The 15,091-nt window shown below is 41.7% G+C and overlaps 1 protein-coding gene across 2 annotated transcripts in view; it reads right to left on the bottom strand.

Annotated features, from left to right (window-relative positions):
- The window catches only part of eif2ak3 (eukaryotic translation initiation factor 2-alpha kinase 3), a 40,293-nt gene extending 25,527 nt beyond the window's left edge, over window positions 1–14,766 (bottom strand). For both annotated transcript variants that reach the window (XM_017464689.3, XM_017464690.3), the window contains exon 1: window positions 14,302–14,766. In XM_017464689.3, the coding sequence (XP_017320178.1) occupies window positions 14,302–14,543 (242 nt within the window). In that variant the 5' untranslated portion in view covers window positions 14,544–14,766. The remainder of the gene's footprint in view (window positions 1–14,301) is intronic.
- Between the last annotated feature and the right edge of the window lie 325 nt (window positions 14,767–15,091).

The following is a 15,091-nucleotide window of genomic DNA, read 5'->3' as shown; positions in this document are numbered from 1 at the left end:
TGAAAAAGATCAGCCAATGAGCAGAGAGCACTCACTGTAACCATGCAACAGTAAGCGGCAACCGCCATCCCACTGCGAGCTGTCAAGTATACCCCCCCCCCCCCCCCCCCCCCCCACACACACACACACACAGGAGAATGAAAATCCAGCGGCAGTGTGAGCACGTGGGGAAGTTGTGGATGTGAAGCCACACCCCTGCAGAGAAGCAGTGCAGTTCAAAACACCACCGAGAGCTGAAGTGGGTGCAAAAAAAATTTGGGGGCACAGAAACCTGAAGAAACCCTAAAGACCTAAAGGAATCAAAGCGCGCACACACACACACACACACACACACACACACACACACACACACACACACACACACAATATTATACACACGTGAAGCAATGCAGCACAAACACAAAACCGTGTTTGAGGTGTTGCGTGTATACATCAACTAGTCAAACAGGTCCTTTGCATCTATACACTATATACACAACCAAGGTGTGTCTTTAATGCATCACATGTTTCAGATTAAGAACTAAGGTTTATTCAGGATGTGACGAAGTTTAAAAATAAAAATGTAAGAAAAAATGAAATACATCGAGCAATTTATTCAGATAAAACTAAACGCTAAAGAGCATTCAATAACGCTGCTGGAGGAGTCTGATTACGTTAAGAGCTTAGCTGTCAAACTTGATTTTGTGAAGGAATGGGTTTTGTGCTCATCAAGTTTTACTGCATGTATTGATTAGGATGTGCAGCTGATAAAAGTGTCCACGGAGTCTCTCATTGAAGTCCATGTCACGTACCGTCATACAACCACACCCAAACTGAGAGCCATCACCATCTGCAGCACACACACACACACACACACACACACCCACCTCATTAAACTGACCATGTGGTCATCAGCACTTGGGGACACACACTCAAATATACCAACAGCATTTTTCTCTCTTCCACATTACCACCAAATGATCACCATGGCGATACAAAGTTTTATTCCTGTGGTACAACAACGAGCCACAAAAGAAACTTTTAAGCCAAATGCCCTCAATGATACTCTCATCAAAATCATAATCATCATCATCACATCATTTCACTCATCCCTGCTTCGCCCCGCCTGTATTCATTCTCTCTCTCCTTCTCTCTCTCCTTCTCTCTCTCTCCCCATCTCAGAACTCACAGGCGCTGAAATCAAAACTCCATGGCATGCCGCTCTGCTCCTCTCATTGGTTAAGGACTGGCCTTGATCTGGGCAGCTGATTTGTTGTTGCTAAGCAGTAAGAAACCAAAACGAAGACAAGAGCGCTGGGTCCTAGTGCTCGGGCTCTCCGTCACGATGTCTTTTTCACTGGTTTTAAAAAGATCTGCCTGACACTCTCTCCCCCGTTTTTCATCCCCTTCTCCCCACCTTTCTCATGCTCTCCACCCACTGCAGCACTGCAGCAGGGCGGGTCCTCTGCAAAGTCTCAAGTAGTCGTTCGGAAAACCATCAATAAACAAATAAGGGAACTTTGAAACAAGTAATAAATTCAGCCTGTCGAGCCGCTTCTCTCGCTCTCGAAGCTCGTAAGGACTCGTAAGGATTCAAACTAACTTGTCGAGTAATCAGTGAGGAACGTCTGCACAGTGCAAGCTCACATAACTTCAGCAGAATTGACATGCTTTGAAACTGCTTTTAAACCTTTTCTGTAACCCAGGGACGGTTTAGGCGGTACAGGCACATATTAACATCTTTGTCACGTCTAAAGCACTCTTCCAACTTGATAAAATGTTTCACTTTCAATGCAGTGAGAACGAGAATGGTGAGAACAATACTTGTGTAGATTTCCTAAAGAAGTTATGAATGTTGCCCTGGTCAGTGTGCAAAACTAACCCACTGGCTTCGAAACTACTGGCTGCTAAACCTGTGCTGCTCATTCAACATATAACTCAAGGGTTCTCAAACACTCAGCCAGGGACTCCTTCAATTTTAATTGTAAAAAAGAAAAACAACAAAAAAACCATCAACACACAACAACTGCACAGACTCCCTCAGCACAAATGTATTTTATGAACAATACCGGACAATTCGAATATTAGGCTCTTTAAATATGCACAATAACATTGGTACTGGAGCCATGGAGCTTCAGTTGTTGTTCGTTTAAAGTTGACCTTATTGATAGGGTTTGGTTATTTTTGAGCTATGATTTCCATCGTTATAATAATACATTACATAATAATAATAATAATAATAATAATAATAATAATAATAATAATAATAATAATAATTCACAGACCTCCCTGGCTATCCTTCAGAGACTTTAAAGAAGTTGTTTAAGGAACCTCCACTTATTTCAGAGACAGAGACGTGTACTTGTCAGGTATGAAATAAAACATTTTGCTAAATCATATTAAACTATGGTACTGTGGCATGCTGACATTCAAGATGTGATGTGTGCAATTTTACTAACACACCTACAATATCATATCCTACAGCTTCACAATCACTTTATTCACACAACAGACATACAAAACAATAAAACATGCACATGGACACGGCGGTCTCCTTTTCCTGCGCCTCTCTCTCCCTGTCTCTCTCTCTCTCTCTACCCAACTCAAATTCTGAGCACTTTCTCCTTCCATCCTTCTAATTGGCTAACAAGTTTCCAAGCTCGAGGCTTCTGGTTGGCTGTTGCTAAGCAGTAGGCAGCTGGAGCTAGACGTCTGCCATGGTTTGTGCCAGGCAGGCAGAAGAGAGAGCTGTAACAGCAAGTGTGTGTGTGTGTGTGTGTGTCAGTCAGATAGGGCACCTCAAGTGTTACTTCTACAAAAGGTCTCCCAGGAATCGCCACTAGCCCAAAAATACACTCAATCAGGTCAAAGCTGAGCTACACACTTGGATTGCACACACACACACACACACGCACGCACACACTCACACACACACACACACACACACACACACACACACACACACACACACACACACACACATTCAAGTAAACAAACAAACAAAAAAGTCAATATGATTAATTATTTACTTACAGTTACAACTCGATGTTATGGGAATTATGTTTTCATCCATAACCAAGTGCACCTCAAAACATACCTCAAATACATTTTGGGCCAAAACCTCACACCAATATCATCCGATACATCATGGAAAGACATTTCTTACTAGCAGTTTCTTCTGGGACCCGCTAAGAAAGAAAAAAAATAATTTCATATTACAGCAGATTCGTTTCTGCTACTCACACAAACATACAATGCCCGGTGTTTGATTTGGCACCTCTAGGCTTCACTCTCTCACTCTCAGTCTCACACAGAGGGTCACAAGTTCTGGTGTGTTTTCTAGCAAAGCCTGAACAAAGAAAAGGAACGGGGTGAAAGCAAAGCTCAGGTGCTCAAAACCCTACATGTTGGTACCAGTGTGGTGCATGATCTGTAGTAACGCAGTACTAGTGGGCAGCGTATGCACAAAAATCCCTCTCATACAATCTCACTGTTCTATATACAGCACAGTCGTTAATGATTAACCGAGAGGTGATTATTAACCAGGTCCTGACGTTCAAATTCATTTACTTTCTCTGGGCTTTACTCATTTTAGAGAGAGCCACTCAAACACTCTTCTAGACACCAGACGAGAATCGACCGTAATCCGTATAGCTATGGCTAGTGAAAACAAACGGTGCTTAAATAAAATATTATATGCATGTTGTCTGATCGAGCAGCACTGCCAGAGTTGTTGCTCATCCCTGCTGAGGCTCACACAAGGGAAATTAGTGGTCTTTCCTTCCCTTCCACTACTCTCCATATGACTGCTCTGTGCGCCGCTGCTCTCTCTAAACCATAACCAGCATCTCGGAGACATTCATCGCAAAGCCGAGCTCTACTGTATTTGCTTTCATGGTATAGTACATGTATGTGCAAGTCTCCCGGGTTTCTGGGTTAGACTCCCGCTTGCCATTCAGCCAGGCTGTGCATTGCTGAAATGGTCCCAGGGGAACACCATCCCCCCAGTTAAGCTGTTCCATGTCTCGGGAAAGGCCTGCGGGTGTTGATTCTTAGGAACCGAGCACAATAGGCTGGCTTCTCCATGCTACTGGCCTCATGATAGAGTGGTAACAACACAGACTGTTTAGCATTTATTATACACATATGCACCGCTAATTAAATAAGCATTCAGATTAGCGTTTAATCGTTCTTTATTGCATTTGGATGTGATACTGGGAGTGGAAACTGCAATACAGGAGCGAACATGGGATACACACAGATGTGAATGTCATTTTTTTATGTGTGATGATCTGAGCTGCAGGTGCGTTGGGGACTAATACAGTAGGATAAATGCACAGCTCAGCGAACTCTTCAGGAATTTGTGTAAACGTGTGTCACATACAATGCCACCACTGGCGTAAGTAGCTTACCCCCCCAAAAAAAAACAAAAATAAACAAACACTTGACATGCAGTGCAGTTTTGTTCTCCATGATATGTACATTCACGTGGCTGTATCAGCATTAAGGGTGAAGGACATGACGAAAATATAATATGATTTAAGTGTGAATTTGGATATCAAATGAGTCAGTTTCAGTCCGTTTATATACATATATTTTTTACTAAAAATTTAAAAATCACAATGTGTAAGATATCTCATAAATGTGTTTATTATAGCGTAATTTATCACAATATTGATCAATCATACAGGCCTATTGGTATGTCTTTACTTGGGCTGGTGACATTTCATATCTATGATGCACAATATAGATTTGCTAACAAACTGCTAGGGGGAAACAAACACACACACACACACACACACACACACACACACACACACACACACACACACACACACACACACAGAGCTGTCTTTTTCGACATATTTGGACAAGCAAGCATTTGCTCATCTATGAAACAGTGTCTATTAATGAAGCTGATATACTTGAAGAAAACCACAAGCAAAATGAGCTTTTTCAATCATTTATTCAACAGAAATATCAGCAGATGTGGTATTCTGTGGAAAAATTAAGCACACCCGTGGTCTCAGAAGCTAGTATGGGCTTGCTGGAATTTTTGACCACTCTTCCATGCAATATTCTTTCAGTTGCAGGGTGTTTGAGGGGTTTCTTGCATGTACTGTCTGTTTCAAATTCCCCCACAACATTTAAATGGGATTCAAATGCGGGCTTTGACTAGGCCATTCCATACCCCTCTTTCTTCTTTTTGAGCCATTCCTTGGTGGATTTGCGAGTGTGCTTAGGATCTTTATCCTGCTGAATGGTCCACTTTCGGTTCAGATAACCTCACATTATCTTCAAGCACTCTTTGATATGAGGCAGAATTCATATTTAAAATCAATGAATGCAAGCTGTCCAGTCCCTGAGGCAGTGAAGCAACCCAAAACCATAACATTTCCAGCACTGTGCTTCACAGTTGGTATGAGGTGCTTCTCCTGAAAAGCTGTCTTTGGTCTGTGACAAACATGTATGTTGTTACTGTGGACAAACAACTCTATCTTTCATTCGTCAGTCCAGAGCACATTATTCCAAAAGACCTCGTCTTGGCCTATATGCTCATTGGCAAACTGTAATCTTGCAAAGGTTTTTTTTTGCTGGCATGCCTCACATGCAGGTCAAATTTGTGCAATCTCTTTCTGCTTGTAGATGCATGCACTTTGATGATGAAATTCTGGGGTTCTTGGAGACTTCTTTCTCTGGGGCTGAATTTGCTGGGACGGCCAGTCCTGGACAAATAGGCAGTCGTTTGAAATCTGTGCCATTTGTAGATGACCTTCTTTAACATGGAATGACGAATTTCAAATCATTTGGAGATCTTTTTAAATCCCTTGCCAGACTCGTAGGCATCCACAACCTTTTTTCTGAAGGCCTTACAGAACTCTTTAGATCTTGGCATGATTGCACCACACACCTCAGTAACAACGGGAACACCAGACACTAGATATGAGAGGGGTGTAAATAAGACCGGTTCCACCTGCACTCCCTAATCACGGGCACCCAGTCTTGAACACCCGATTCTAATTTTATGGATTCGAAGGTGTGATAAATATAGGGGTGTACTTAATTTTTCCCAATAATCTGATCTTTTTTTTTCTTTTTCGTAGGGATGCACCTAAATTTCGTCCACCGAACATTTTCGGTTTTTGGCTGAAAGAGAAAACAGGCCACAAATATGAGCCGAAAATGCCACCATGCCCGCCCCGCCTTTTTCACTTTTGATCTAGCCGACGGTTATCACGGCGCTACCTGGCAAAGGGCAATCATATCAGCGGTTCGGAAATACTTTCCAAAAAGTTTCTGGTAAGGACATCAACTTTGCCATCTGCAGTGTGTGTTCAGCAGAAATTTCAAGAGGGGGCACAGTGCCAAAGCACAATTCCTCAACAGATTTGACACACCACCTGAAAACACGGCATCCAGTTCAATATACAGAGTACAACAACAACAACAAAAACAACAGAATAGAGACCCTCTGCCATTCTGGGTTTTGCCTGTTGCTTTCATTAATGATTGTGTAGTATATTTAAACTTTATGTATTTGCAAGATGTTAGTCTGGAGCTACTAAGTTCAATACTCGACTGTTGTTTTGCATATCCTAATAGTTAACTTTACATTATTTGGGTAATTGGACAAAACAAATCTGTTAAATTTGATTGTTACAGAACTGAATGAAGGATAATATATTTAATATTGTTTTTTGTGTTCATTTAAATTGTGAAAATTAATACAAAAGGTAAATTGTGTGTCATTTGATAGAGGGCATCATCTTTATTAATAGGCACTGTTTCAAAGAGGATCAAATGTTTGCTTATCAAAGTATGTCAGAAAACAACAAACAATTTCCCTATGGTGTAGACATTTTTTTTTTTTTTTTAATGTAATATGATACATATACATATATACACATATGTATACACACACACACACACACACACACACACACACCTGTGCAAAATGTTAATGCAAAAAGCTGTAGAGCGAAGATGCCTTCAAACATAATAAGATTAAATGCTTCTCCGTTAAAAGAAATACTATAAAGGAAACAGCAATAAATGAATCAAAGGCAATATTTGTTGTGATGACCCTTTGCTTTAAAGACAAAACTGTAGTCTCAGGCAGAATTTGTGCAGTTTTATAAGGATATGAGCTGTAAGTTTTACTGAGCATGTTGCAGAACCAGACACGGTTCTTCTGGAGACTTTGACTGTCGCACTCGCTTCTTATTTTTTCAGCAAAACCCAACAGCATTTATTTTCTATATATATATATATATATATATATATATATATATATATATATATATATATATATATATATATATATATATAAATAAAAACAAACAAAAAAATTATATATACAAACAGCAAAAAAAAAAAAAGAAAGTTCCCTTTTTCAGGAGACTGTAATTTAAAGATAATTTTGTAAAATCCAAATAAGCTTTACAGATGTTTATTGGAAAGAGTTTAAACGATGTTTTTCATGCTTGTTCAATGAACCATAAACAATTACTGCACATGCACCTGTGGAATAGTCCTTAAGACACTAACAGTTTACAGACGGTAGGCAGTTAAGGTCACAGTTACAGTAACTTAGCACACTAAAGAGACCTTTCTACTGACTCTGAAAAACACCAGAAGAAAGATGTCTAGGGTTCGTGCTCACCTGCGTGAACATGCCATAGGCCTGCTGCAGGGAGGCATGAGGACTGCAGATGTGGCCAGAGCAATAAACTGCAAAGTCTGTAATGTAAGACGCCCAAGACAGTGCTACAGAGAGACAGGAAGGACAGCTGATTGTCCTTGCAGTGTAAAATTACATGTACCCATGTGTCCCCCCGGACGTGATGGAGAATTTGTAAATGCCTTGGTGGAAGAATGGAGTAACATCTCACAGCAAGAACTGGCCAATCTGGTGCAGTCCATGAGGATGAGATGCACTGTAGTACTTATAGCAGCTGGAGGACACCAGATACTGACTGTTAATTTTAATATTGACCCCTCTTTGTTCAGGGACTCATTATTCCATTTCTGGTCATCAAATGTCTGTGAAACTGGTTCAGTTTATCTCTCAGTTGTTGAATTTTTCATGTTAGCACAAATATTTACACGTTAAGAAATTGATAACACTAATCAATAAAATCGATAATAATCGATTATGAAAATCATTGTTAATGAATCACATTATGTGCGTTTGACATCATGTGCCATCGACTGGCCAGTCTGCCTGACTAAACTTATCACATGTGCAAGTTCATTTTTACTTTTTTCCTTGCGTATCCTAGCTTGTTATAAAGCTGTGCTCAGGGTGTATGATCAACCATGACAGGGCCTTGGTCAGGGGCCCAGCAGTGAAAGCTCAGTGGTGCTAGGGATTGAAGTGATGCCCTTCTCTTTGAATTCGAGCATTATTTGAAGGACAAAAGCAAACTTAAGCATGCTCTTTGGAAACAAGTCGTCCTTTATCCCTGCTCCTACCACCCGCAGATCCCCACCATACAGTTGTTTTATGAGCTGCCGATTCAGTGTTACAGCGAGGGAAGATCCATCCTGTAAACATGTAAGTATGGCTTTGAAGATCAGCAGCAAGAGGCTCTACACATTCATAGATCACATGGCTAGACACTGGGAAAAAAAAAAATTATATACAGTGCCCCCAACTAATATTGGCACCTTTGGTAAATATGAGCAAAGAAGTCTTTTGATATTTTATTCAAAGACTTCACAAAAATACTCTGATTTCATGGATATCAAACAACTGCAAACACAACACAGATTTTTCCAAAAAAAAATCTGTTAAATAAGTGTGCCACAATTACTGCCACCTACATGAATTCATATGATAAAAATATATTTGAAGTATATTCCCATTTATATTTACTTTTTTTGTTGTTGTTTTTTTTACTTCCTGTTTCACAGGGGTATAAATATGAGGTAGCACATAGGCCAAATTCCCTTACACATTCATAATAATGGGTAAGATGTGCGGCAAAAGGTTGTGCAAAAAATGTGTGGCAAAAAAAAATCATCTACTCTCATCCAAAAACAAACTCAAGCGTCTTCAGTTTGCCAGACACTACTGGAACTTCAAATGGGATCGAGTTCTATGGTCAGATGAAACCAAAATAGAGCTTTTTGGCAATAAACACCAGAGGTGGTTTTGGTGCACACAGAGAGGTAGCCATATGGAAAAGTTCCTCATGCCCACGGTTAAATATGGTGGTGGTTCTTTAATGTTTTGGGGATGTTTTTCTGTGAGGACCTGGACATTTTGTTAGGATACATGGCATCATGGACTATCAAATATAAACAGATATTAAATGAAAACATGACTGCCTCTGCCAGAAAGCTTAAAATGTTCCGTGGTTGGATCTTCCAGCGGGACAATGATCCAAAACATTCATCAAAATCAACACGAAAATGGTTTACTGACCACAAAATCAAGGTCCTGCCATGGCCATCCCAGTCCCCTCACTTGAAATCCATCGAAAACCTGTGCGGTGAACTGAAGAGGAGAGTCTACCAGCATGGACCTGGAAATGTGAAGGATCTGGAGAGATTGTGTATGGAGGAATGGTCTCGGATCCCTTGCCATGTATTCTCCAACCTCATCAGGCATTACAGGAGAAGACTCAGAGCTGTTATCTTGCTAAAGGGAGGTACCACAAAGTATTGACTAAAAGGGTGCCAATAATTGTGGCAGACATATTTAACAAAAGATTTTTTTTTTTTTTATAAACCTGTGTTTTGTTTGCAATTTTTTGATATCCCATGAAATCAGAATATTTTTGTGAATTTTTTTTAACAAAAGATCAAAAGGTTCCACAATAAAGACAAATTTTCACAGCTTTCTTTGCTCATATATACCAAGAGTACACATATTAGTGGAGGGCACTGTAGACTAGTTCTTAACAGCTCAATATAAACGTAAGGACATGCTACAGTAAATATAAGTAAATGAAGTTCTAGATGATGAATTAAAAGCTTGTGCTGTCTGAACAAAATCACACATTGAGCACCTTTATTAAAGTAAACTGCACGCAGTAACTGATGAAATGTTTTTTATTCTCTTTTCACCGGTCTTGGCTGACAGATCAGCTCTAACCTAGAAGTGACAATGTGAAAATATGAAAGTGTGAAAGTCTACTCTCCATTCAAACTAATTCTGACCTGGGTTTATAGTGCCAAACACTGTAACAATGATAGAAGCTTGTTTCCAACACGTAAGAAAAATACGGCAACTTTATTATACAAACTTTTTAACTCGCAATTGTGAGTTACTGTGACTTCAGTTTAACAGGCTATCCCCCAACTCTACCCAACACCACAGGCACACTATCCTGTTCAGCCTGAGACAATCAACTAGAGTGGCCAGTTCACACGGAAAACCTCCGGTAGATTACAGTACTCATTCACACTGCTGGCTTTTGCTGTGGTTTGACTACTGGAAATAATTGTTTTCGTTTTAAAACGCATAACTTATTCTACGATTACGCCTGTCGTCCACACTACTCTGGCGTTTTTGAACCTCGAAAACGGAGACTTTTGGAAACATAGACAACCCCGTTTTAGTTTGAAAACTCCGGTCTTGCGTTTCAGTGTAAACAGACCAAAACAAAGACTTTGGAAAATGAAGGTGTGGCTCCGCCCACATTCGCCCCCTGATTGGTTCTTCTGGATTCATTGCGTGTCCTTCCCTGATTCATCAAGCCACCATATGACCATTACGCTACCTTGATCGTATACACAACAACACGGAGACTGAACCGCAAGCTTAGCGGGCTTTGTATTATAAATTCCGTATTTTATAATACAGCAGCTGCCTACATGCGCAAGAGGCGAGCTATGATTAGAGCAATCGGCAACAAATCTCATTTCGAGCGGCGTACACCCTACATGGAACGCCGTTTTTTTGTGCCTGTCGGTGACTAGCAACCAACTTCCTGTTTACCCGTGTATGCGCATACCTAGTGTGCATGAATGGTCATGTGACATGCGTATTCGGTCGTGCAGTGTGGACGGAGATCGTTTCTGAAACACGGCGGATACGCCAGTGTGGACGAGGAACGTTTTCATTTTAAAATCAAAACGCACTAGTGTAAACAGGGCCCGAGTCGCAAATAACAAATTAGTGTGATAATTATTTGTGAGCTAAAACCTCACAACTGTGTAATATGGAGTACAGCTGTGAAATGTAAAGTGATGGGGAGCACTGTGGCTTAATGGTAAGGACACTTGCTTTGCACCTCCAGGGTTGGGGGTCCAATTCCTGTCCCTGCCCTGTGTGCACGGCGTTTGCATGTTCTCCCCGTGCTTCGGGGGTGTCCTCCGGGTACTCTAGTTTCCTCCTCCGGTTCACACACAATCAGCGTTGTAGGCTGATTGGCATCTCTAAATTGAATGCGTGTGTGAGTGCGTGCGATTGCGCCCTGCAATGGCTTTGCACCCGGTCCAGGGAGTCCCCCACCTTGTGCCCCGAGCCCCCTGGGATAGGCTCCCCACGTAGGATAAATGGCACAGAAAATAGATGGATGGACAATTGTCTGATACTGACTCTCAATAGTGAGGGGGAAAAAAATAAATAAATAAAAATCACAGTTGCATGAAAATCTTACACAATCTTAAGTTGCAACCGCAACGTAAAAAGGATCAAGAGATAAACCTCCATAATATATTCTCATATGTGGTGGAAAAGATCTTCCGTAAACAATTCATAAAGATAAAGTGGAAAACTAAACCCTCTAAAACAGGCTTTCGCTCACCACTGTACAGTTACACTGCCTTTTGCACTTTCTGCATAACTGCTTAGGAAAAGAAAAGCAATTATTATTTTTTATTAAGTCAAAAACAAATGCTATTTGTAACTGCCTGAAGACTTCATCATCACCTTCATGATTTATTACCCCTAACTGTGGCCTCAGGTTTAACAAAACACAAACCACTTGAATAGTCTGCTCTGCCTGCTGCATTTTGATGAAGTTAACACCACACCCTCAATCTACTTCAGAGGACAGTAACTGTGTCAAACTGAACCAAACCAAGAGTCCCTGCTGGAAAAAAGAAACAACAACAACAACAACAACAACAACAACAACAACAACAACAACGACAAGAGAAACCATCATAGAATTTGTAATGGCTTTAATGGAAACTGAAATTGTCCCTGGTTATTTGTTACCTTCCATCGGTGGCATGTTATGTCTAGTGGATACCATTAAGGACCAATAGCGGTAATGGTTTTAGTAGAAACTGTAATGGTCCCTGGTAAATTGTTGCCTTCTATCGGTGGCATGTTATGTCTAGTGGATACCATTAAGAACCCATACCGGTAATGGTTTTAGTGGAAACTGTAATGGTCCCTGGTAAATTGTTGCCTTCTATCGGTGGCATGTTATGTCTAGTGGATACCATTAAGAACCAATACCGCTAATGGTTTTAGTGGAAACTATAATGGTCCCTGGTAAATTGTTGCCTTCTATAGGTGGCATGTTATGCCTAGTGGATACCATTAAGGACCAATAGCGCTAATGGTTTTAGTGGAAACTATAATGGTCCCTGGTAAATTGTTGCCTTCTATAGGTGGCATGTTACGTCTAGTGGATACCATTAAGGACCAATAGCGCTAATGGTTTTAGTGGAAACTATAATGGGCCCTGGTAAATTTTTGCCTTCTATAGGTGGCATGTTACGCCTAGTGGATACCATAAAGGACCAATAGCGCTAATGGATCTAATTCATTAGAAGTTCTGTGATGTTTTATATGTTCTTCCCAGCAGCGTGAACAGAAACACAACTAGGGGAAGTAAAAGAGATAAGGAGAAGTGACATGGCGCTGTTCTCTGGGTTTATAGTTGGACTGAAGGGGTGAAACACGAGTGAACTGAAGGAGCGCATGAACAGGTGCACAAGTTACATTAAGCTCGAAGACGACACCAGAACAAACGGAATGAACGATTCAGTTCGGGTCAACAGACCCACTCAGGCTGGGTCTGTCAAGACAAACAGCTTTAGGAAGTGCTGAGACAGGATGCGTTTGAGGAGTCCTCAGGACAGTGCGGGTTTAGGAGGCGCCACACCCGCCTCACTGCGCGCTTTAACTCCAGCACCGCAATCCGGAGCAAACTTCCGCTTCAGTCACGAGTTAGACACACCTCACTCACACAGACTCCGGGATTTCACTCGTGTCCACGAACATACACCGCTGTGCGATACGGTTTGTTTTTACATGCATGAAAAAGTTGTTCAAGTGGACGAACAACAACAACAACAATAAAATAATAATAATAATAATAATAATAATAAAAACACAACACAGCTCCTGTTCCTCTGTTCGTTTCTGTACACTCTCACTACAGGGTTCTTACTAGCATCCTAATTCACCCGGTATCTCTATTCAAACACACACACTGTTGTGTGGACTCTACACAGGACCCTGGGATTCCCCCAGAACAACACAAACACAGTTAAGAGTGTGAAATTATATCCAACACGCAACAGTAAACAAGAGACTACTCAATTAAAGCTAAGTAAATGTTTCAAAAAACGGGTGGTGGATGGGGCACCACTTTTTTTTTTCCTTTCAGATAATGTCTCGTGTTTTAAAAACAATACAAATTCATTTCTATTTCAGGGAGCTGACTTTGAACTGAATGTAAAACTGACTTTTAAACGATTTTCCTCTAACGCATGTGAAGTAACCCTGACCTGATTGGGAGCTTCATGCTGCCTGTAAACAGGACATCCAGATAGAGTTCATCCACAAAACACTAGTCATGTACAGCACTGTAAAGTCTGGTTCAACTGGTTTATAACCGCCAGTATATAACGGAACCCAGCTATGCTCTCCAGCAGCTGAATAATTTACTTTAGTGGTTAATACACTAGTTTAGTGAGGTGTACGAGGCGGGGGAGCGGGGGAGAGACCCCAAATCCCAGCAGCGTTTCCGACACGATAATGGCGTTGTTGTTTTTTTATCACCGATCCAAAAAAAAAAAAAGAGAGAGAAAACGGGCGAAGGAAGTCAGTGTGTCGACCTGAATATTATTCTATAAAGGTGTTGAGTGAACTTGTAGTGGTAGTGTTTGTGGTAATGGGCGTGTAGAGAGTGTAGAGAGTGTTTTGGCGCTGAGGACGCTGCGGTAACGGTCATGAGGAGAGACTGAGCTAACGTGAGCTAAGGTTACCTCAGCTTTTGACGCTCCGCGCGCTCGCTAACAAACTTCCGGGAAGTTGAACAGTGTTGCTGGTCGTCACCACTAAGATTAAAGCTGACTGGAGTTGAGTAGAGAGATGGGGTGAGGGACCGGGTTCGGCATGGTTCTTACCTGCCGTGTTGGTGGAAGTTTGTGTCGCTGTCTCCGGCAGGTTCCTCGCTGTCTCCAGCCGAGCTGCTCTCGTCGTCCTCCACCGTGGCGTCCCCGATGCTGCTCTCCATCACCGTGTCTGCTGTCTCCAGCTCTGTCCGGGACAGAGAGTTCAACTGCACAGTTGTCACACTCACAGCTCTCAGCATCAACAACAGCACAAGGGATATGCCCACGTTGCCAAAGCGAAGCCCCCTTTCCATTGGGACAAGTGACACATCAGTACACAAGCAATCCCATAACCGAAAATGTGAAATCAAATTTTAAAATAAATAATAAAACACTCTAAAATAGCTTTGCGCGGTTTACAAAGCAAAACAACCACATTTAAACGTTTTCCAGCAACTATCTGTTCCCCGTTTCTTGGCGTAAACAGACAAGTCGCTGAGGCACCATGTTATTGGCGTTCTACCTGCAGTCGGCGGTGCCTTAGTAACGCCCCGCCCACTCCGTCTCCACACCCCGATTGGACACGCAAAATGGGCTGCTGTGCGTGAAGCTGAACACTGCGCTCCGATAGCTGCGCGTGTACGTCAATCCACACTAGCGTGTCCACTAAGCAGAATCTGATTGGGTGACACAAGTGTCAGTCTGCCAAAACATCCGCCCACCCAAACAGACAATATTATTGGCTGCTGTGCTGTCAGTCAAACCTGCAGACGCGTCCCGGACCAGAGCCGAACAGAGAAAACGGTGAGGCGGCGGCGGCGTGTCCGTTATTTAAAGAAAGGAATATGATTGGACCAGAGAG

The sequence above is a fragment of the Ictalurus punctatus genome, chromosome 3, assembly GCF_001660625.3.
Source record: "Ictalurus punctatus breed USDA103 chromosome 3, Coco_2.0, whole genome shotgun sequence".
Classification (NCBI taxonomy): domain Eukaryota; kingdom Metazoa; phylum Chordata; class Actinopteri; order Siluriformes; family Ictaluridae; genus Ictalurus; species Ictalurus punctatus.
This window is presented reverse-complemented; position numbering and strand designations above follow the sequence as displayed.